The sequence below is a fragment of the Pangasianodon hypophthalmus genome, chromosome 4 (assembly GCF_027358585.1).
Source record: "Pangasianodon hypophthalmus isolate fPanHyp1 chromosome 4, fPanHyp1.pri, whole genome shotgun sequence".
Taxonomy (NCBI): domain Eukaryota; kingdom Metazoa; phylum Chordata; class Actinopteri; order Siluriformes; family Pangasiidae; genus Pangasianodon; species Pangasianodon hypophthalmus.
Window position 1 is genome coordinate 23,344,603 of NC_069713.1, and position 24,628 is coordinate 23,369,230.

General features: G+C 37.8%; 1 protein-coding gene across 5 annotated transcripts in view; it reads left to right on the plus strand.

The window, feature by feature from the left end:
- The first annotated feature begins 240 nt into the window (after window positions 1-240).
- Window positions 241-24,628, plus strand: part of atp6v1h (ATPase H+ transporting V1 subunit H) — a 34,806-nt gene continuing 10,418 nt past the window's right edge. Inside the window, exons 1-10 of one of the 5 annotated variants that reach the window (XM_026936312.3) lie at window positions 241-356; window positions 903-1,041; window positions 7,104-7,203; window positions 7,483-7,572; window positions 9,030-9,143; window positions 12,668-12,772; window positions 15,223-15,276; window positions 16,247-16,344; window positions 16,783-16,975; window positions 23,845-24,023. In XM_026936312.3, the coding sequence (XP_026792113.1) occupies window positions 938-1,041; window positions 7,104-7,203; window positions 7,483-7,572; window positions 9,030-9,143; window positions 12,668-12,772; window positions 15,223-15,276; window positions 16,247-16,344; window positions 16,783-16,975; window positions 23,845-24,023 (1,037 nt within the window). In that variant the 5' untranslated portion in view covers window positions 241-356; window positions 903-937. Of the gene's footprint in view, window positions 357-399; window positions 526-648; window positions 785-902; window positions 1,042-7,103; window positions 7,204-7,482; window positions 7,573-9,029; window positions 9,144-12,667; window positions 12,773-15,222; window positions 15,277-16,246; window positions 16,345-16,782; window positions 16,976-23,844; window positions 24,024-24,628 lie in introns of those variants that run through there. The other 4 variants (XM_026936311.3, XM_034303661.2, XM_034303662.2 and 1 more) reach the window with 4 other exon arrangements.

Consider the following 24,628-nt stretch of genomic DNA (forward strand, 5'->3'; position numbering starts at 1 on the left):
GATGCAATAACAGTGGTGCAGTCCGTCTTGTGTCCGGTCCTCATACACTCTGACATCACAAGGATAGATTGTCTGTGATTGTTGTAATGGTTCTTTAATTTTATTAACAAGTGAAAATGTGTAATATTTAACTAATATCAGTGAAAAGTTCCTTTATCAATGCTCTTTGAATGGCAGGCACTCGTGCCCTGTGATTGGCTAAAGCCACACAAGCTCATGAATTATTCATGACTGCCTCAGCTCGGCTCAGCCGGTCCCCCAAAGGGTTAATTCTGACTCCCTTACACATGACGGTGTCACGTGATATCAGTCTCGTGACGTGTTGTTGCTTTTTGACAACCGAGGCAGCAGGTAAGGTGGGTTAAATTTTTTAAAATACGAGCTGTTTTGTTTATTTATTTTCTTTAGTAATGATGCATTATGGATGTAATGCAGGTTGAGAGCAGAGTATAGGCTTTCCGCTGTGACAGACGCTGCTGAGGAGCTAGCTAGCCGCGGTGTTAGCCAGCCGGCTAATGTAACCTGGTCAGCTGACTGACATTAGCACAAAACTGATAGCTAGACATTTCCATTCAGTAAATGTTTATGTTTTATATATTATAGACAGCTAGCAAGCTAGTAAGAATTATTCCAACTGCGCGTTTATGTGTCTGCTAATAGCTAACTGAGCTAGCATACAGCTGTCAATGACATGTCCTATCTGGGTTTAGCTAGTTAGCATTAAACCTATAGAGAAGAGTAGTGCAGCCGGTAGAGGATGAAGACTGTGGCCTGACTCTGAGACGTTAGTGCTTGTTGGCTAGACGGGTTCATTTATTTCCTAGCTAAGGCCTTGTGTTGTCCCACTTTAGCTGAAGAAGTCACCCTGACTATCTAGTCGTGCTTATATTTCTCTCCTTTAGGTTTCTCGAGGTGAATAGCACGCAAGGGTTTGGACATGGACATCCGAGGAGCAGTGGACGCTGCTGTCCCGACCAACATCATCGCGGCCAAGGCGGCCGAGGTCCGAGCCAACAAGGTCAACTGGCAGTCCTACTTACAGTAAGTAAGCCTTAGACAAAACCCTACAGAGATCTTAAAAAGGAAATACAAATCAGTTACTGATCTACTCTTATCATAACCCTGCATGCCTGTTGTTTTTACATTTATTTTATACAAGAGCACACCTTTTGCCTCTTGTGTTGTCTTAACCATCTTCCATTTATTTTATTATCCCCAATTTAGCTGTGAAGGAATATTTTTATCCATAATACAAGAATTTTTTTTTGCATTTGTACAGATTCCTGCTATTTCTACTTTATTAGTTTAGCTTTGACAAATCTATCGAATATATTTCTTAATACTTCCCTTGGATTTTCCTCAAAAACAGGAACTAAAAACTTTTCTTAAATTGCAAAGATGGTGTCAGTGTCTTGTGACTCTTTTTGTCCCTGTGTGTGTGTGTGTGTGTGTGTGTGCGTGTGCGCAGCTCATTTATGTCGATTTTAATTTGGATTAGAAGGTTGTAAAATCAGATAATTTATCTAATTTTAAAAATGTGTGACACTAGTATAGTGATAAAGAGAAATTCACTTCGGGCTTTGTGTCGCTTTTTTTTTTTTTTCTTTCCCCCCAACTTTTTGTGAGATTTTCACTTACCACTTTCACGTCACCATGGTGTGTCATCTAATTAGAGGCAGTTTGTTAAATAGCTGCATGGTCAAAAGTTGTTTTCTTTTCTCGTTGCTGTTGTAACATAAAGTAGATCATGTGATGTAAATCTGTCTGTATTGCATAAGTTTGGAAAATACCACTTTTCTCTGGTTGTTAAAAACCACCAATCACCATTATTTATATAACATTTCAATATTGAGTGCTATACAGTATAGAATATATGAAAACAAAGTATGATGCACATGAATGAAGCAATCTGCAAATTATCATAAACTATTATAAACTATTATAAACTATTAATTTACGAGTGTTGCTACAGATCATGAAAAGTTTTTTTTTAAGACTAAGAACACTGAATAGGCCAAGTTAATCAGGTATGTTTTCAATCTGGGTTTAAACACTGTTGAAACACCACTAACTGTCCTGAAGTAATCACTGGTGAGGGGAGTCCGACAAACACTGTTATTAAGTTGCTGGTAAACATGGTCGAGATGTGTGTTTTGGTCATTTTCACAGCTTAAATACCCAAGAGACAAAATAGGCGAGTACATTAATTCCCGGGAGCTGATCTTGGGGCTTAAAAAAATGTTGTCTTTTTGTCTCAAAACTGAATAGCAGGAAGTTCCTGGCTGTTCTGTAACACAGGCTGTGTTGTCTCTCTTGTGGTGTTTTTTTTTCCCATTATGCATTTGTTTAAATGTGAGGCGATGATGTGTGGGAAAGAGGTTAAAAGTTAAAAGCTCATTGAATCATTATAACAGCACCACTTGCTCATTTTCATGTTTAAAATGCTGATTTTAAACCCAGCACATGGAAAGTGCTTTGCGCACACTAACCTAATCAGATGGTTCATTACAGATAATTTGCATGACATATTAACTTATTCATAGTGCGAAGCACTTAAGTGAAGCTCTGGGCTCCAGTGAATGAATGACGTCCCAACCAGCGTGAATTGGACCAATGAGTCGTGGGCAGACAAAATAAACGAATGAGTCACAGGCGGTGTGAAATAAATTCATGCTGACCGCGACTCATTCAAAGCTTGATCTGCAAAGTAATTAAAAATCATGGCTCCATTTCTTCTTTTTCTTTTATTGTTTGACGCTGAACTTCATTTGTGTTTTAAGGAGTTTTACTCGCAAAGAAACATCTGTCTGAGTTCTCCATACTGCATTAAGAAAAACAAAATAAATCTCTAGAAATATATGAAAGCAAAACAGATACTAATAAAAAAACAGCCTTAAAGAGTTTGGAAACCATGACCACATGTGCAGGAGCTTTGCAAGTATTAAGACAAATACATCAGTTACTTTTGTAGGTTTTCACATCTGTTATAAAATGGAATTTAAAACTCCCCACTGTTTTCTTGGGTTTCTCAATTATAGCCTACGGGTAACCCTCACACTCCTACCTGTCCTCTAAAATATACATTTACAATGCCAGATTTTCAGTGATCTCTCACTATTGTCTGGTAGTCGAGCATGTCTGTATAAGCCCTGCTCACTTGGTGAGCTATTACAGTCCTCGACTCATGTCTCAGGCCAACATTAACATTTGTAAAATAACCTAGTATATAATACATACGCTCACTCACCACTTTATTAGGAATTCATTCATGCAATTATCAAGTCAACCAATCATGTGGGCTGCACCATGTAAGAAATCATGCAGAAAAGGGTCAAGAGCTTCAATCATCAGAATGGGGTTAAAATGTCATCTCCACGACTTTGACTGTGGCATGGTTGTTGGTGCCAGACAGGAAGGTTTGAATATTTCAGAAACTGCTGAACATTTTTCGACAGTCTAGTTCTGGTGATCCTGTATCCACAGTAGCCTCAGATTCCTGTTCTTGGCTGAGAGTGGACCCTGATGTGGTCTTCTGCTGTTGTAGGCCATTCTCCTTATGGTTCGACATGTTGAGGTACTTTTCTGCTCAACTCGGTTGTAAAGAGTTACTGTAGCCTTCCTACCAGCTTGAACAATTCTGGCCAATCTCCTCTGTCTTCTCCCATCAACAAGGCGTTTCACTGAATGTTTTTTGTTTTTTGCACCGTTCTGTGTAAACTCTAAAGACAGTTATGTTAGAAAATCTGAAGAGATCAGTAGTTTCTGACCATGCCACAGTCAGAGTTACTGAGATCACATTTTTTCCCCCCATTCTGATGTTTGATGTGAACATTACCTCAAGCTCTTGGCTTGTATTTGCATGGTTTTTTGCATTGCATGCATGCCACATGATTGGCTGATTGGATAATTGAATAAATGAGCATACGTATAGGTGTTCCTAATAAAGTGAACAGTGAGTGTATATAAGTGTAGAAGTGAAAGGTTTACAGTGCCTTACCCCAAAAAAACCTTACACATTTTGTTAGAAACTGAAATTATAATTGGGATTTGACCATTTGATTTAGATAAAATGTCTCTAACATTTGAATGTGTGTGGTTTTTTTTTTTTTTTTTTTTTTTTTGGTAACACAAAGGTTAACTGGACAAAAAAGCAAAAAATTTGTTGGTTGCATAAGTATACATCCCCCTGAGTCAGTACTTCATAGAGCCACCTTTGGCTGCAGTCACAGCTGCAATGTCTTCTGGGATATGTCACAACTTTGCACATATAAATCCTGATATTTTTCTCCAAATACAGACTATCATACTGGAAACAGACTGCTGATAAACAGCAATTATCATGTCTTGCCATAGATTCTAACACGTACAGATTCTTGGTTTTGTACCACTCCAGTGTAACTTTGGGAGTATGCCTAGGGCCGTTGTCCTGTTGGAAGATGTTCTTTATGTTTCTTATTTGTAAATAAGTATACATATGCAAAGTACTGTATATGATTAAAAAGTACGTGTCCACTCGGTGAGGTCTGTCTAAACCAACTGTTGGCCATGAACATAGCATCAAATGCTGCATTTATGTCTGACAGTATCAAAACAAAACCATAATGCAAGCAGTAGGTCACTGGCCATAATTAGCACAATGTTGGTTCTGTACAGTGATGCTTCCAGAAACCAGACTGAAATCATGAAATTATGCTTATTAGTCTAAGAGAGCTGCAGAATGGCAACATTCCAGAATCTCTGATAGTGAATGTGTGTTGAAGATTGGATGGTAATTGGTGAAATCAGAGCAGTCATGAATGTGGTTTCTTGATCAGAGTTGTAATAGCTAGTATTAAAATTGTGGGCATGTGCCCCAAGCTCTGCAATTTATTATTTTAATGTTTAGTGATGGTTCCGTTATCACAGATGATAATTCCAAAATTAGCTTCATCAAGATATAAAGCTTTTTATACCCAGTGGAATGAAACTCATCAAAATGTTTTTGGAATATGGTGCCTTCTGGATGTTTATTATTAGATGATGGAGTAGGATCTACTGGCTTACTGACAGCCTGCTGCTCTGTTTGAACCCTTATGGTATCCATTTTCTTACTGAAGAAATTTGGGAAATAATTTGTTTGAGATTTATTAAATCATATGATCAACACAGTATATAAATTAATAAATGAATAATAACCCAATATTGCTTTTATGGTTTTCTATCAAGTTTGGAAAAAGGTTTCTCTGGGTGAAACAAGCCTGATGCTATTTTGATGCTGTCAATCATTTTTGATCATCTCCTCTCACTCTCTCTCCACTGTTGAGAGATTTGATTGAGGAAATGCCATTATTCAGTGTACCTTGTAATGTTTTAATTATTGTTTTTCTCACATGAGCTGGGACAACACTGTCCAAGGTAGACCTTGGAACAGGTATTGGAACAGCAATTTTGAATGGAACGTATTCATTTTTTGATCTCAAGCCCAATGGTCGTCAGTGTATTGCAAAAACAAAAGAATTGGTCTTGCTGTTCCAATACTTTCAGAGGGGAGTGTATATCATGATATACTTAGGTTTAACAATAATATGCCAGCATTAAAATTAAAATGCCTTTTAAAAGAACTCCACAATACACTTTTAATCATGTTCTATTTAAAAAAAAAAACCCTAAGTTAACAGGAAGAGGAAATACAATGACTGGTACACATAATCAGTATCAACACTGAATCATCTACAAGTTACTGTGAGTAACACTGCTGTTGGTTCGTGTTCCAGAAGCTGTGATGATAATACTCTAAGGAAAGTCTAGATATTACATAATGGATATAGCATAGACTAGTCAACAGTAAAGAAATGTAGGCAGATGGTAAAGAAAGCAGGCTAAATGTACTTTGTTAGTCTTAAAATATTTCAGACTAGTTGAAGCCAATTGCAGATTTTGAAATTGTTCACCCCCTCACTGCAGGGTTAAGCATTCAGGCTTGTACCGGTCTCTCGGTGTACACCAGGGATACACTCTCCCACTTGTCGGAGTATTGGTAAGGGAGCCTCATCTGACTGTATTACTTTTTCCACATATTGGTGTCACAAGTGCTTATGATTTTGCATTACTGAACTCTCAAATATGTGTTTATCTTTGTAATGAGGGATTCATGATGGGTTTATGCACTTCAACCCTACTGTAGTATTTCTCTCTGTAGATGTTGAGACAGCCTGATCATGTCCTGCACTGACATACTCACACTGACAGTTTTTCCTTATATAGCACACTCGTAAGCATCACAGTCATTTAATGTGCACTTTTGACAACAATTTCCAGCCCTGTTTACTCCTGTCTTTCCCATAGATCTAACAGCATGTTGGGTGGATGTCCGGTTAGTCACTGTTCCTACTGAAATGCAAGCCAGTTCAGCAGTCTTTGTGACTGAAGCCTCTGCCGTCTGTGTCCCACAAGTTTTCAATGGATTCTGGAATGGAAGCTTGATTCTGTGGTCATTGAACCATTTTTGTGTGGATTTGGATGTATCGGATCATTGAATGTTTTGGATCACTGACTTCCTGAAAGATTCAACCACAATCCAGTGGTAGCTTCTTGGCAGAGGCAGCCAGATTTTCATGTAAAATCTCCTGGTACGTCATGGAGTCTGCAACGCCATGCATCTTAACAAGCTTCCCAGGGCCTTTGGTGGGAAAACAACCCCAGCCTTTACCATATTTAATAGTGGAGATTAGGTCATTTTCAGTATAACCATAATTCTTTTTACTCCAAATTCACCCTGAGTGTTTGATAAAAAGCTCTATTTATAGAACTCCAGGTACTTATGTTTATAGTTAGATGAAAGAAAAGGCTATCTTCTGGCGCGCTTTCCACAAAGTTTGTTGCAATCCTTGGAGAATTTTTGCCTTCCAGGCAGGTTCATTACAGCTTCTGTTGTTTGAAATGTCTTAATTATTGCTCTAATAATGGATATGTGCATTTTCAGGCATGTGAAGGCTATTTTTTATGTATAATAGCTACATGCCAATAATACTTGAGTTGGCTGTAAGTATGTTTTTAAGCACATACTTACCTTAATAACTGGTGAGTTAACTACAGCGGGTTTACTTTCATTTGCTTTTGTTTAGGGGCCAGATGATCTCAGGAGAAGACTGTGAGTTCATCAAGAAGTTTGAGGTTGCTCATTCTGAGCAGAAGCAGGCAATTCTGACAAATGAAGGACATCAGGTAGGTTATGATTATATGTTCACTGCCTTTACATTTCCTGTGTTGTAATGATTTAATTCAATATTTTAATTAGTAAAAAAATTTGTAAGTAAAAGTAAAAATATTGAAGGTTAATACATTTTTAACACGTTAATGATTTTTTTGATGGATTTTTAGCAGGTAAAACTTTAATGCCTTTAATGATTGTGTAATTGTTTACCAGATATTCATTTACATATGTCTTTGGGAAATGAATTTTCATGGTTGCTCTACTGTTTTAAAATCAATGTTTGATTACAGTGTGCAAAGACCTTTCTCAACCTAATGGCTCACATATCAAAGGAGCAGACGGTTCAATACATCTTAACCCTGATCGATGATACTTTGCAGGTATAATACACACACACACAACATGCACACACACATTAGTATGTACAATAAATGTGTATACTATAATAGGGGTGGACCTTTTCTTATTTCTTTTAGTATAGGCTTCTAACAGGTCATTCTTTCAGAGATCACGATGTTGTCTTTAACTGCTCAGATACACTCACTGAGCCACGTTAATAAGTACGCCTGTAAACCTTATTCATGCAGTTATCCAGTCAGTCAGTTATGTGGCAGCAGTGCAGTGTATAAAATCATACAGATACAGATCAAGAACATCAGTTAATGTTCACATCAAACATCAGAATGGGGAAGAACTGTGATCGCTGTGAGTTTGATCGTGGCAGGTGGACTCGTCTGAGTATTTTAGAAACTCCTTCTCTCTTGGGATTTTCACGCACAGCAGTCTGTGGAGTTTATGCAGAATGGTGCGAAAAACAAAAAACATTGTTGATGACAGAGGTCAGAGGAGAATGGCCAGACTGGTTTGAGCTTACAGGACGTATACAGTAACTCAAATAACCACACTTTACAACCGTGGTACGCAGAAAATCTCAGAATTTTGAGATGGATAGGATACAACAGCAGAGGACTACAGTGGGTTCCACTTCTGTCAGCCAAGAACAGGAAACCGAAGCTACAGTGAGCACAGGCATGGAACCTGACATGATCTTCTACTGTTGTAAGCCATCTGCATCAAAGTTTGACATGTCATGCATTCTGAGAAGATTGTCTGCTCACCATGGTTGTAAAGAGTGGTTATTTGAATCAGCATAGCCTGTGAACATTAACTTAGCTCTTGACATGTATGTGCATGATTTTATGCATTGTGCTGCCCACATGATTGGCTGATTGGATAAAAAAAAGAATGAGCAGGTGTACAAGCGTTCCTGTTGAAGTGCCTGATGAGTGTATGTCATCATTTAAATCCTAATAAGATTACATATTACCTTGTTTCATGTAAAGTTTGTGCTAGAGTGCATTTTTGCATATGCATAAAAACAATATGATCTTAGTAGAGAACCCTTTTTAGAAACTGTTAGAATAAATTCTATGTTCTCTGTGAATATTTTTGATAATGGGACATTTATAGACCTAGTGGTTAAAAATATAGCATAACTCCTTTCCATTGAGGTCTTTTCATATCTGTCACCAATAAAACTGGAAATTGATGTTTTTATCTAACTGGCTTTGTATTCGCCGCTGTGGGATGCTTTAACTGTGGGTTACAATTTGAGTATTTCACCAGCATAATTTAGTGTCTGAGAAATCGTGCTGCTTAATATCAGCATTCAGATTATGCCCCTTTCTCCATCATTAAACATTTGCTATCTTCTTCAACAATCGGTCACTACAGCTGCTAATTGCTGGTTATTGGAGTATGTCCTTAGGCTCTTGTATATTTAAATCATTTATCCATGTGAGTCCTAAAGAAACATTAACATTTCCCCCAAACCCAGGAAAATCATCAGCGAGTCAACATTTTCTTTGATTATGCCAAGAAGACGAAAAACACAGCGTGGTCATATTTCTTACCTATGCTGAACCGCCAGGACCTTTTCACCGTTCACATGGTAAGTTGTTATTAAAGCAAACACCACTGCAATTAGACGCTCAAAATTCATTTTCCTTAACTGCTGCCAGACACTCTGCTGTGAGTAAATTATGTCTGCTTTAATTGCTCACTGAGATTGTCCTCTATTATTGAGTCGGCGCTAAAGACATATGCTGCAATTATGAGTACCAAAACATGAAATTTAAAATGTGCCATCTCATGAGATTAGACAAACCTGCATTTATTTTTACCACAAATGACTGTTGCTGTCATTCATGATCATGCCTGCTAGATGGTACTGAGATTTCAAGAGTGTATGTGTGCTATTGGTTGCCTAAAGTTCCTGGATGGTATGTTCACAAATAGGAAAATACGTTTGCCACCTTCAGAAGGATTCAGGCATGATGACTGACTCATCTTTTAGGCCACGGGAGACTAATGAGGCTAATGATACTCGATGATGGAAATGTTAAACTAAACAAAATGGAAGGGCAAAGTATTTCTGAAAATAACAGTGCAAAGTAATGAAAATGAAAAAAGACTACCTCTTAAGACAGAAAGAATGTTTTGGACCAATCTCTCAGGGAGAAAGTTCAGAATAAAACGAAAGGTTGTGTAAATGATCTCCTTACTGTGCTGCAGTTGTTCCCTGTCCTTGAGAAAATAAAAAAAAGCACTCTTACTGACATTATTGATTTTTCTTTAAAGGTCAAGAGTAAATAAGATCAGAATCCAGAGAAATGGCCTGGGTTTGTTTCTTCAGCCTTGAGTCTATGGAATCAGTACAAATTTATATTTTGATTTATTCTTTGTATCTCTGTTTTATTTATTTAAGTAGGGATGTAATGATACACTCTGGTCATGATTCAATTTGATTCATGTTACTGGCTTCATGATTCGATTCAATATGGTTCTCAGAATATTTGGAACAAAATTTGAAATTATGTGTGTAATGTCTCCTTTTTTTGAAATTTCTGAATCGTAAACATGTGCATGTGCATTTTTGTCTATAAGACGAAATAAATCATCAGTAGATAAATTGCTACCAACAGAGGTTTAATACTGTAAACTAAATTTGCTGCAGGTTCACAGTGTATTAAAAATAAAAAAATTAAATTTAGAAATTCTCCCAAAAAGTCTGATTGAAAAAGTCTTTGACCTGGGGCCATACTCAGCTGAAACTTAATGAGCTTTGTAGAAGAAATAGAGCTCCACAGTTGGCTAAAAAAAAGGTCAAAAAAAAAAAAAAGAGAGGCTGATCACGCTGAATTTTGTTTGCTGTTTTGTTATGTGCATGCTGCACGCAAATTCACCATCCTGATATTTTGTGCGCGTTCATTTTCAGTGGGGAGTCATGACAAAAGGATTGTGGAATGGTGAGTGGCAAGAACCTGACTCCCAGTGCAGCAAAAAAGATGAGCTGGATGCAAATTAGAAGCAGCAGCTGTGTGGCTCTGACCAATCTTGACAAGTGCCGCGAGCAGTGTGCACGTCAAGCAGTGAACTGAAGGCACGGGGAGCGGAGGGTGATTGAAAAAAAAAAAACAAAACAAAAAAAAAAAAAACAATTGAGCCTGCACCTTCCAACTCCCCGCCTGACGTGCACTCAGCCCTCGGCACTTGCCACATAAAAGGTGTGTCTGTCTACGACAAAGTTTACAGGAGAACCTTTTAATCATAAAAGTGGATTTCAATTATATATTAGTTTTATTTCTGTTACATAGCAACTGATGTGTTATTTTAATCTTTTAATGCAGTTCAGTCCCTGCTTGCTTTTAACTCGTCAAGAGTACCAACAGTTTGAGGAAATCTTCTGCCAGAGAATATTTCTTTTATTTTTTATTTTTTACGGTTGTGCATGTAGGGGTCGTGCATTACAGAGAATGATACTGCTATAAATAACTTTTTGTGCCTTGTTTGTGGAACGATCATTATTGTATATGACCTTGGCTCCAGAGTCACAATTGGTCAGTGATGAGGTGAGTTGTATCCAGCTCAACATTTTTCACTGTTCCACGAGTCAAGTTCTCCCTGCTCCCCATGTGACAACCCTTGCTCATTTTTTGTGACTCACCATTGAAAATGACTGAGTGTGAAATATTGCATGTACATTACAGTTTCTTACTGAACATCTGAAAAAAATTAGCTAGGTAGCTAAAGTTACCCCTACATGCACATGTATCACATGCTATAAGGATAGCCTGCAATCATGTAATTATGAATCACTGGTGAGAAAAATGGTATTGCTTTGGCTTAAAAACACTTATCAGAACAAACATTTGATCAGTGCAGCACAACGTGCTACTTGAAAAGATGAATCTCAGTGAAAGACATTGATACGGCTTGAAATAATCGAAACTGAAATAAAAAATGTATATAATTGATATAAGAAATTGATGTGAATGGAATGTCGACTGTGCTTTTTTGTTTCTATAGAAGAAGAACTATTTTGCATTTTTAATATTAATAATGCAGGGTAGATTGTGCTGTAGATTTAATAATTTCCGAAAATTGGACGTTATCATTTACAAATGGGTATCAATAAAAAATATTATGTTATACTGCTTTGTTTTCCCAAAAAGATTCATTAACAAACTGAATGACTAGCACACTCAGTAAATACAACTTAACTTCTTCACTTCCATCCACATTACTCAGTATTACTAACATAATTTCACTTTTTTCTTCTTGTTTCATCTTTGTTTCTTCTTGGCCACAGTTAAGCCTCAAGCTGTAGCTCAGTGGTATTTCTTCTAGTTTAACATTGCTGAGGATGTGTCTGAATGTAATTTAGGGATGCATCAAGTCCAGTGGACTAAGCCGTTGAACACTCCTGGGTAATAAAACCATTATTGAAGGTGCTCTGTCTTTACCATTTTCACATTCTTCGACACTTAAACATAATATTTATATCTAAAACATAACTTTTAGAAGCAGTGGCTTGCTCAGTGAGCTTCAGAATGAATGATTTCTGGATGTTAATTTATTATACCTAATATATGAGTTTTCTTGCAGTTTAGTTGTACTCAATTCCCACCTTAGGTCCTCCTGGAAGGGTGAGTGGTAACATGTATTTCCTCCGAGACATGCAAAGCCAGCTGCCGCATCTTATTTAACTGCTGTAAGGCATCTGAACACACTTGGAGAGGAGTGTTGCCTGCCCTCTTCTATATTTCTGAGCCACATAGACACTAGAGCAGTGATTAGCACTGCTCTAATTGACAGGGGGGAGAGAGGAGAGCTATTCTTCCTACTGAGAGAACAGAGCCAATTATGCTCTCTTGGGCTATGGATGGCTGTAGCATTTGAACTCTCAGTTTCTGGATGATGGAGCAAAAACCTAGAACAGATGTGCCACTTGAAAGTCGATACTACTATAACTTTATATGGAATGAATATACGCATATGCGGATCTTTCTTTTCTCAGTTCTTTCAGTCTAGAAGAACTGATTGTTTTTTTGGCCTCGGATCAGATAGTGCAGGGAGAGCTTTTTTTCTGTATTACCACAGATATAAAAAAAAAAGGTTTTCCTTTTCTCTTAGGCTGCCAGGATCATTGCCAAGCTGGCAGCCTGGGGTCGGGATCTGATGGAAGGGAGTGATCTGAACTACTACTTCAACTGGATCAAGACTCAACTTAGCTCCCAGGTAGAAAAGCATACATGCTTCTGTTCTGCAATAGCAATATGTTAAAATTGTTTATAGTTCATAAAGTGTAGTAACTCACCTTTTATTTTGTGTGTGTGATCAGTTTCCCAAATTTCATATTGCATAATGGGATTTATCCCCACATAATGATCAGATCAGTGGATTCAGTAGAAAATTGACCAAGCTCGGTCCACATCATCATGTTTCATTCATTGCACTTTACATATGAATTCATTCTGAAGTTGACCGTTGTCTCATCTTGAACAGGATGTAAAGTCTTTCCCTGTTTTTCATTCTATCTCAATGTGTTCTTGGTAAGTGGCATGGAGGGACATCAAAGTAGTATTGATATTTCAAGGCCTGAGCCATATGACTACATCATAAAGTGTATTCAGTTGTAAAATGTGCCTTTTGATGTCCTCATAAGCTAATTACTTTGTGCTGAGGCCTGAGCGGCTGCTGAGGTCGGCTTCTATTGTGTACCCCCCTTCCCCCCCCCAATTCCAGAAGCACTATCCAAATCAGAATCCTGATGATACCTTCAGTTAAAATAAACTGTACTTTGCTAATGGAGATTTGCATGGTTTGTGTGGTGCAGTTCCCTGTAATGTTTTTTCATCCCTGTACTTGGTTAGTTGTTTATTTTTATGTCAAAGTGAATGGGAATATTTAAGGTCATACTTCATAACAGATTTTCATTTTTCAAAGGTTTCACTATTTTTTAGCCATGCTTTTAGAAGAGTAAATAGAAGAAGTAGTAAAACATGTCCCATTAGTAATGTGCATTATGTTGCTTTCAGTAGCAGGTGGCAGTAAAAGAATACCACAATTAAGGCCCCCTTTGTTGTAAGGATTTAACTAACATACAGAATTACCTAGTTACTAATATACAGCTTAATATTATTTACAAGACAACCCAGTAGAACTTGGATTAGTCTGTAAGTAGTTTAGGATATTCAAGTAAAATGTATTATATTCAGGCAAATATGATCAAATCTTAAATATGATCTTTTTGTTTTATGGAAAGTCTAATATTAATTATGGGCTATGGATCGAGCCATAATGGTGGTACCCCCATGTCTTTGCACAGCACTAATGCATTTTATTAATATGCATGCTGAACTTTGATTTGAAAACATTATAAAATGTAACGCTTACAATTCATAGCACTTCAATGAAAGTACCTTTAATCCAGGGGGAAATGTGGCTTTTGTGGCTCTGCCTCTCAGTTTTAATTGTATTCCTCCTATAAGCAAGGCATTTGACAACAGGAAGCACTTACATTTTCAGTTATGCTAATAAATTGCATCACTACAATAAAGCAAATTTAACATACTAGATAGAAAACCTTCTAAAAACTTCTGTTTTTATTTATTTATTTATTTTTTTAAATGACCTTTCAAAGCTATATTCCCATTTCTCTACAATTTTTAAGGCTCTTAGACTAACATAAATATCTATTTTCTTGTTTTTTTTTTTTACTCTCCAGTTATATACCAGGGTGGGCAAATCATAAAGCATGACAAATAATAAAGCCAGCAGAGCAGAAGTCCAATTAACAAGGTTAAAAAGCAACAACTAATGTAATTCAAAAGTGTAACAAGCTAATTATGTACATTAATACACATACTATGGAAACTAAGCTTTAATCACTAAGGCTGTAGCCTTAGACTTTATCCTCTCCTGTTAATGTCATATTGTATTTGTGCCACTGACAGAAAAGGCAGAAAATCTGTTTCTAAACTATGTATTTTTTTTTAATCTTTGTATTTTTGCTCAGTGAAAAGTTTGCATGTGGGGTAACTGCATGTTGTATTAGCATTAGAATTATGTCTACTGTATTTTGCTCAGTTTAGTTACTGGTATATGAGTTGGATTGTGCTACCTTTAAACAAACATATCAAATGCAATGTTTTATTTTCTGAAAGTCAGTCAAGGAATAGAGTTTCTGCTTGTCCACTTGGCAACTGTGAATGAACATCTGATAGCCTAGATACATTACATTATGTGCATTCTGCTTGACGTGGGCACCCGGGCTAGCAAATTGTCCACCTCTGCATATAGAATAACCTACTGTTCTATTAAATAACCATACACGATGATTCAGTTCATTCTGATCACACATTGCTTTTAAATATATGATAGTTTAGATAAATATTACAAATAACATTTGTTATATGGACACAGTGTATATAGAACAAAGATAAACAGGATAGATATACACTGTTATTAACTTGTGATTATATGCTGTTGGTGTCAGTGCTGGTGTTATCTGTAGACTGCAGGAAGGTCATTAATTCAGAGTCATGCCCCTGATTTTTCTTCCATATTGGATTCCTATATACACCTATAGATTTCCAATGTCCAGTCTTGCAGCCTAAATTTTAGTCAAGGAATAAACATGTAAGTCGGTATCTCAGCACACATGCTTTTCTTTTCTTTTTTGTTAGAAGCTACATGGTACAGGTGCAGAAACAGGAACAGGAACCATCTCTCCCAGTGAAGTGAGTATGTCACAGAGGGGTCTTGGTCAGCTTTCAGAAGGGCGTCTGTGCTCAGTGCGGCATTAACTGACCTCTGCTGCATATCTCTTTCAATCACCTGTACTCGATTTCCCCTTTACCACTACAACTATGCTCCTTAGCTACTCTCGCTGCAATCTGTATTCATCTGAGCCCATGCAGTGCTTTTGTGGGCTATATATTTCACTTTTATTTATGGTTAAATGAATTCTTTTTATCATGATTTGTTTTTTTTTTTTCAACTGACACTGTCTCTGTAGGTTAAAGGAACAGTGGAACCAATCTTCCATTGGTTAACTAGGATTTAGTAGTTGTAATATGTACAGAATATTCATGCCATTCATTCATCTGCTGGTATGATGCAAGCCGACACACACCCTAATTCAATTTCCTGTCGGCACTCACGAAATCTGAGCTCACTAATTTGCTATTCTTCACAACCTCTCTTTTTTTCTTGAGCACTCGGCTTTTATGCATAATTCCTTCATGCTGGTCTGTAATGTCATCTCTCTCTCTCTCTCTCTCTCTCTTTCTCTCTCTCTCTCTCTCTCTCTCTCTCTCTCTCTCTCTAGCAGTGATTAATTGAATCTTATTTCCTCTCTCAGTCACTCTGCTAATCTTTCTCCATCCAGGTTGCAGACGCCACTGTCTTGTTTCTACTGCATTGTGGGATCGTCTGTCTCTTTAAATTTGCATGTTCGAGATTCTTACAAGGTCTTGCACGTGCATAAACGAATGCAAAATGATTGTGTCACTTTATGTGGCCTTGTTTCATTGTGTTCTTTTTGCAAACTCCTACACAGGATGGCCTTATCTCATACACCCTTTCCCTTGCTTCTGTGGGTTGTTAATGTTGTTCATCTGTGTTGTCCTGTCTGTCTATGTTCGTGTGCATGTCAATTTGTGTGTTCGTTTGTGTATGTTTGTGTGTATGTGTGTTTTCTCCACACAGAGCTCTCAGTATGTTCAGTGTGTCGCTGGTTGCCTGCAGCTGATGCTGAGGGTGAATGAGTATAGGTTTGCCTGGGTCGAAGCTGATGGAGTGAACTGGTAAGACTCAATACTTAAAGTGTAAATACTTCGTTTGTTATTTCACTGTTTAGTAGCATTAGGAAAAATCGAATACATTAATTACCAGACCCTAGACTGCTAACCACAAGACGAGCACAAATGAGACCACAGAGGTATTAAAATGCATTTCGTTTTGACAGAGTAAATGAGCAGTCATGCGAGTAATGCAACTTTCCCACCTGTTTCTCACAATATTTGTTTTTGTTTAGCCCCATCATTTTGGCAGGTTGAATGCTACACACACTCCTCCATCTGCATCTTTTCAGACTACAATCCACACAACATTGTCCCATGTTTCTGAACATTTGGCAGAAAGCACCTGTTGATCAACTCTCCCATGTGATCATGTTGATGTCTGTAGATAGACTTGCAGACAATGAGAGTATATGATGAGTATGTGTGCTGTGCTTCTTCTAGCATCACGGCAGTGCTGAGTAACAAGTGTGGCTTCCAGCTGCAATACCAAATGATCTTCTGCGTATGGCTTCTGGCCTTCAGCCCTCAGCTGTGTGAGCAGTTGCGCCGCTACAACGTGGTGCCCGCCCTCTCCGACATTCTGCAGGAGTCTGTCAAAGAGAAGGTCACTCGCATCATCCTCGCTGCTTTCAGGGTATGTACACGTCGACCACCTGATACACTGTCAACTGAGATATAAAGTCTTTATAAGCTATGGAGGGCTGGCTGAATTGTTCAACAAAGTTGACACGGTATAGTAGAATGAAGTGATATATTCATAGGATAGTAGTGAAGAAAAGAGTAAAGCAATGCACTGGCCGGGGGCCAGAGTGTGCTGATATGACACACACACTATAACCATAACAATGCTCTTACCAGTCCTAGCTAGTATCAGCTAGCTAACTTGCCTAGCTTGCTGTCTAGATTAGATTTAATATAAGTAGTAATAAAGACTGCTTTGACTGTGACAGTGAAGAGATTGTTTGCTTTTGCTGTAGCTTTGGAGTCAGAAAATCAAAAGAAGTGGCATCGCTTGTGTGACTGGACTGTATGCAGCCACCTTTCAAATGGCACTGTCACATCACATACCGTTTCTGAAAACTTTTTTCAATATTGGAAACGCTCCACTGACCAAAAACAGGCAGATGGCAGCACTTTTTAAAACTGGCCATAATCTGTTCACCTTGTGGCTTCCCGTAAAATAAAATGTGTGCTGTTGGTCGAGAAAAAATGGCAAGTGTGAAAGCACTAGGGGTGTAACAGTACACTGTGTAGTATCATACCGTTCGATACAAAGCCCTGATTCAGTCTGTAGACATGATTAAATCCAGGCTAAAGAAATCACCATGGCAATTGGGAGGTTCTTATTCATAGTAGTGGAGAATGCAGGATTTATTTATTTCATAGCTGCATCATGTCAACAGGACATTTGAAGAAATAGACAACTTTATTTTATTGTGAGGATATATTGGACTTAAATGGCACCAACATTTGCACAACATTTTCTCTTCTGTCCCATAAATTAGTTGCCTGAATGTCCTCTCATCTCCACATGCTGGCAGGTAGAGGGTGTTAAAAAGATAGTGGGTCACACTGTGGGTTAAGGATTATTTATTTATTTTTTTCAAACCATCCTTTGTTTCCCTTCCATCTCTGTGGGCTGGCACTCGTAACACATCATGCATTTAGTCTAAAAAGGTATATCATTTCCAGAGGCTTCATTATGAAATTACAGAATACACCATTATTTTCTTTAAGATACAGAATACTAATAGTGTGCTTTTGAATCATTTTGCCTGTTTCACTGCCACTGTGAATGGCAGTGGCAGTTCAGAGGTACACTCTAGCAGCTCCACACATCCTCGATTATACTTACATAACCTTGTAGGCTTGGTGAAATCTGATTTTGCTCCCACTTATTATTATCAAGCGCCATCTTGGGAGAGGTGCACCTGCACGAAAACATTATAGCTAGAGGGGGGAAAAAATACCTGTTATTCTCACTGTGTGATTCATACATTGGCCCGATGCCTGACGCATGACACTTAGTATTTGATTTAGCCCTGAAAGCTGGAAGCCGTCACAGGCATTAGTGTTTAGTAATGAATTCATTGTCCATGTCTCGGACAGTATTGAATTAGAGTTCTGCATTTCATTCATTTCATCTGGTTAAGATCTTATTAACATAATCAACTGAGGGACTGTCTTTGTCCTCGCTCATAATTACATGGCTTTCATTTCGAAGCCTGTGTTAAAATGATACTGTTGTGTCTACTTGCTATATACATGCAAATGCATGTTTTTGGTAGAATTCTAGAGAAATGTATCAGTAGTTATCGGTAAAATGGATAGGTATGACATATGATACAGTACTGTGAAAAAGTCACAATTTTTTTTCTTTTAAAATACAAATTTTGTTATAGATGCTTATTTTATGACTTTGATGTGACTTGCATTATTTAATCAATACAAAAACAATTTGGATTTCCAAACATTACTTTTCCAACAAAAAGTTAAATGTTACAGAAAAATTTTGTATGTCAGTAAAAAAAAAAAAAAAAGCAGCATATTAAATAATTCGCCACATTTCAGATAATAATGACTTTTAGTTTATTACTGTTTACTGCTTTTTATAGAAAAATGGCTCTATAAATGTAGAAACATTTCATTTCATAATTTGCATCATTTTTTAAAACTTTTTTTCCTCATAAGTTGTTTTTAACCTCAACTACCTTTGAAAAGATGTTCTGAATATAGGCAATTATTTAGGTTTCAGTGTCACTTGGCACACTGCATGCTTTCATACCTGTTTTCCAGAGTTAAACTTTTCAACTTGTGCAAAACATTAGTAACTATCTGGCTAAGTGCTATGCTTGAAATCTCCAATTTCCTTCTCTGCTGCACAAGTCCTCCTCAGTACACAATGCATCCTATTAGAGTGTATATCACGGCCTGTCAAGTCACCTTAGTGCAATTCTCAATTTAGTCTTCCCTTTAGCTGCACTTCTGTGTGACAGATTAATATGCTAACACAGTTCTCTCAAAAATACATTACTGCCATAATTCAAGCTGACAGCTTCCACTCTATCACTTTGACTTTTTTTTTTTTTTTTTTTGGTGCTTTCTGCTGTACTTAGATATTCCTGCTGTCATTTTCGCATGTATTAACAACACATCCTGACTTCAATAAGGATAGTACATCTATCTCTAACTTGGTCATTTGTGTCTGAGGCTTTTTTGTATAATGCCACCAATATTCAGTCAATCAGCAGTTGCCCAGAGCAAGCAATTATAGAGCCTAATAATCACCTTCCTGGATTTTTCTTTCCCTCGTCTACATGTGCAATGTTGCTTATTATTGGTTTCAGGGTATTTTATTACACTCTGATTTTGAAACATGAATTCAGTCAAAGCTGCCGGCAGCTTGGTTCCCCAAAAGACAAAAATAAGTGAGCAGCTTGCGGTGGTAACACTGAGACAAAAAGCTATTTATATACAGTGGATACGAAAAGTTTACACACCCCTGATAAAATTGCAGGATTGTGTGATGAAATGAAACCAGGATAAATCATGTCAAATGTTTTTCCATGTTTGAAAACATCTGACCAACAAAATTTAAGTGAAAAACAAATAGAAACCTTTTAGGAAAAAAAGAAAAAACTTACAGTAACCTGGTTTCATAAGTGTGCACACCCCTTAGCTAATACTTTGTTAAAGCACCTCTTGCGTGTAATACAGCTGTGTTAATACAGGTGTTTTGGGGTAAGAGTCTACCAACTTAGCAAAAATGCTCCAGATCTATCAAATTCTGAGGGGAGCTCCTGTGCACAGCCCTCTTCATGTCCTTCCACTTGTTTTCAAAAGAATTTAGATCTGGGCTCTGACTGAGCCAGTTCCAAAATGTTGATCTTTTTCTGAAGCTGTTCTTTTCTTGAAGCCATTCTTTTGTTCACTTTGATTTGTGCTTTGTGTTTCCATCGTGCTGGAAGGTGAAATTTTTCTTCATCTTCAGCTGTATGTATTTGGAGCTAACCATGATTCCTTCTATCTTTACTAAAGCCCCAGTCGCAGGTGAAGAGAAGCAGCCTCATGGCATGATTCTGCCACCACCATGCTTCACCGTGGGTATGGTGATTTTTGGATGATAAACTCGCCAAACATTTTTAAAATTATGCCGAAAAAGTTCTACCTTTGTCTCATCAGACCATAACACATTTTGTCACATGATTTGGCCAAATTTAGGCAGACTTGGATTTTTAATTTTTTTTTTTTTTGTGAGAAAGGACTTTTGTCTAGCCAACCTACCCCACAGCCCACACATGTAATGAATACAAGAGATGCAGGGAGTGACCAGTACTTGCCAGATATTCCTGCATCTCCTTTAATGTTGCTGTGGTTCTATTGGCAGCCTCCCTGATAAGTTTTCATCTTGTTCTTTCATCATTTTGGAGGAACTTCCTGTTCTTGGTAATGGCAATGTAGTGCCCCATTTTCACCACTTGTCGATGATGGGCTTCACAGTGTTCCATGGTGCATCTAATGCACTATGGACATGGTGCATCTAATTCTTTTGGAAATTCTTTTGTAGCCCTCTACTGATTGATACCTTTGGGCAGTGAGATCCTGAACGTGCACTGTAAGCTCTTTGTGGACCAGGGCTTCAGCAGTTGGATGAAACCAAGATGATGTCAAGAAAATCCTACAGAAACAGCTATTACATCTTGATTTGGGGTTAATCAATCACTTTATTGGTGCCTGGTGTATGATAAGTTCTTCTGAACATGAGTTTGAATGTGATTGGTTAATTCTGAGCACAGTCACATGCCCCATTATAAAAGGGTGTGCACATTTATGCAACCACATCATTATAAGTTTTTTTTTCCCTTTTTCTTTTCCCTAAAACATTTCTCTGTTTTTGACTTGGCATGTTTTTCATACGTTTTGGAATAGCCTAGTCAGAGCCCAGATCTAAATTCAATTGAAAATCTGTTGAATGACTTGAAGAGGGCTGTTCACAGAAGATCCCCTAGCAATTTGATAGATCTGAAGCATTTTTGCAAGGAAGTGTGGAATAAAATCATGATGTACTGCCAAGTTGGTAGACTCTTACCCAAAAACACTGAGTGTTGTATTACAAGCAAAGATGCTTCAACAAAAAAGAAAAAACTTCTTTAAGGGGTTTTAAGGGGTATGTTGTTTCTTTTTCTTTTTTTCCCTGTAAAATGTTTCAATTTGTTTTTTCGCTTGAATTTTATTGGTTGTCACATTAAAGATTTGACATGATTTATCTTGGTTTTATTTTTTTGCATCACAAAAACCTGCAATTTTAAACCTTTTTAACCTGCAAGTATCTTGTCCCGAACCAGCTTTGTGATTAGAAAGGAAAATTTCATTCATTTAATGATTGATGAAATAAGATATTTAATAAAACTTATATTACAATGACTGTTGTGTTTATACTGAAATTTGTAGAATTTAGTCTGGATTTATTGTTTCCCTAGAAGTCGTATAGATGAAATTGATTAAGACTGGCAAAGTTTGAAACAGCTGTCAGTTTCCAAATGATAAATATTCTACTGGAGAGTGGAAGAGAGTTCTTTTTGTTAGGCTTAAATATTCCTTGAGCATATTATGTCCTTGTCAAAGCGGAAGTGGTTTTAAGTGGCTTCAAACCTTGCTGAATAGATGAATGCCATCGAAAATCCCTACTTTAAAGTACATTTTTGGGGGCAGAAAATGGATTTCAGGATATTTTGGTTTCAGTTTTATACATGAGAATGAAATAGGTTTTAGGGACAGGAGTGGACCTTTTCCTTTGCTAGAATGCCCAATAGCTATCACACTTCAGGTTTTATTTTAGTCTGCATGGGGGAAAATGGCTTGTATAATGTGTTTTTCCTGTTTTTTTTTTTTTCCCACCAAGGTAGTGATTAATTTGTGCTTTTGTGAAGGTCTTATATAGTACATCACCCAGTATTTACATCATGTAGTCCATTTAAAATAGTCCATTAAAATGTTTTGTATGGTTTATGTGCAACAGTCTAAATCCATTTTATTCCTTTTTTCTAAGCAGTTTTTTTGCCTTTAAAGATAATGTCCTTTAATAATAATGCAGGATGTTTCACCGTAGTAAATTCTGAATGGTTTTGATTTGAAATGGGATGGATGGAGCCAGGGGGCTATAGGCAGTTATATGCAAAAGCATTGGGAATATATATACCGATCGGCCATAACATTAAACCACCGGCCTAGTACTATGTAGGTACCCCTTGTGCCGCCAAAACAGCTCTGGCCTGTCGAGGCATGGACTCCACAAGTGGTGAGGTGAAGCCTCCATGGATCTGACTTGTTTGTCCAGCTCATCCCACAGATGCTCGATTGGATTGAGATCTGGGGAATTTGGAGGTGAATTCAACACCGTGTATTATTCTGCTGGCATTACTTTGGCAGCGAAGGGGTGTACTTGGTCTACAACAATGTGTAGGTAGGTGGTACGTGTCAAAGTAACATCTACATGAATACCAGGACCCAAGATTTCCCAGCAGAACATTGCCCAGAGCATCACACTGCCTCTGCCGGCTTGCCTTCTTCCCACAGTGCATCCTGGTGCCATCTCTTACCCAGGTAAAAGACGCACATGCACCCGGCTGTCCACATGATATAAAAGAAAATGTGATTCGTCAGACCAGGCTACCTTCTTCCATTGCGTCATGATCCAGTGATGCTCATGTGCCCATTGTAGGCACTTTAGTGGAGGACAGGGGTCAGCATGGGCACTCTGACCGGTCTGCAGCTACGCAGCCCCATATACAGCAAACTGCGATGCACTGTTTGCTCTGACACTTTTCATATCATAGCCAGCATTAACTTTTTCAGTAAGTTGTGCTACAGTAGCCCTTCTGTAGGATCGGACCAGACAGCTTAGCCTTTGCTCTACATGCACATCAGTGAGCCTTGGGTGCTCATCACTCTGTCGCCAGGTCACCGCTTCTCCTTCCTTGGGCCACTTTTGGTAGGTATTAACCACTGCATATTGGGAACGCCTCACAAGACCTGCCGTTTTGGAGATGCTCTGACCCAGTCGTCTAGCCATCACAATTTGGTGCTTGTCAGAGTCGCTCAGATCCTTACACTAGCCCTTTTTCTTGGTTCCACCACATCAGCGTTGTGACTGTTCACTTGCAGGCTAATATATCCCACCCCTTGACAGGTGCCACTTTAACGAGATAATCAATGTTATTCACTTCACCCCTCTCAGTGGTTTTAATGTCATGGCTGATTGGTGTGTGTGTGTATGTGTGTGTGTGTGTGTGTAATATATATATATATATATATATATATATATATATATATATATATATATATATATATATATATATAATTTAATATGTGAAGATTTTAGGTTTTAATATTTTAACAATATTTAGCGTATTCATCTGCTTTACAATCAAACAGGGTAAGGAAAATGTTGCTATGAGTCAAGACTACATGCTGAAATTGACTGAAATTACATGTGAATAATAGAACCTGCTGGAGAAGTCTGCAGAGAGGGAGACTCGTCAGGAATACGCTTTGGCCATGATTCAATGCAAGGTTCTGAAACAACTGGAGAATCTGGACCAGCAGAAATATGACGATGAGGACATTACTGATGACATCAAGTTCCTTCTGGAGAGACTGGGAGAAAGTGTCCAAGACCTCAGGTACCTTTCCTGCACTTTAAATGTCAAACAAATTGTGTTTATTTCTTGTGGCACATACTGGCATATGCATCAGAAAGCTATATTTTAATATACGCTTAGTAGCCACTTTATAATGTACACTGATGTATCTGTACTCACTGAGTTTTTTAATCAGGTAAATTTTTTATTAATATCACTGGAGGTAATTGTTTTCTTCTGTAGCCCATCTGTTACTATCTGCACTTTGTCAGCCCCATTTTATTCATCTGTTAATGGAAAGAGAACACCATAGACCAGATGTTATTTGGGTGGTGGTTATTCTCAGGGTAGTGGGAGGCAGACAAATTGTACATAGTAACAGATTGACTAAAGAAGAGTTCTGTTTAGGCCTTACCTGGCTGTCTCATTTCTCTCGTCACTATAGTCTCCATGGTCAGTTCTGGCTTCTTTTTAAAACACTTATAATTTGTTCAAGCTCAGTTGTTCCTCTATGGCACAGCACTGTCACTGAACCGTCACTGCACACTGCTGGATTGAAAATAGTCGGTCAAACAAAACAAACAGCGCTCTGTGGTCCAAAACTGATACTGATGAAGGGCGAGAAGACAAATGGAAAAAAAAAAAAA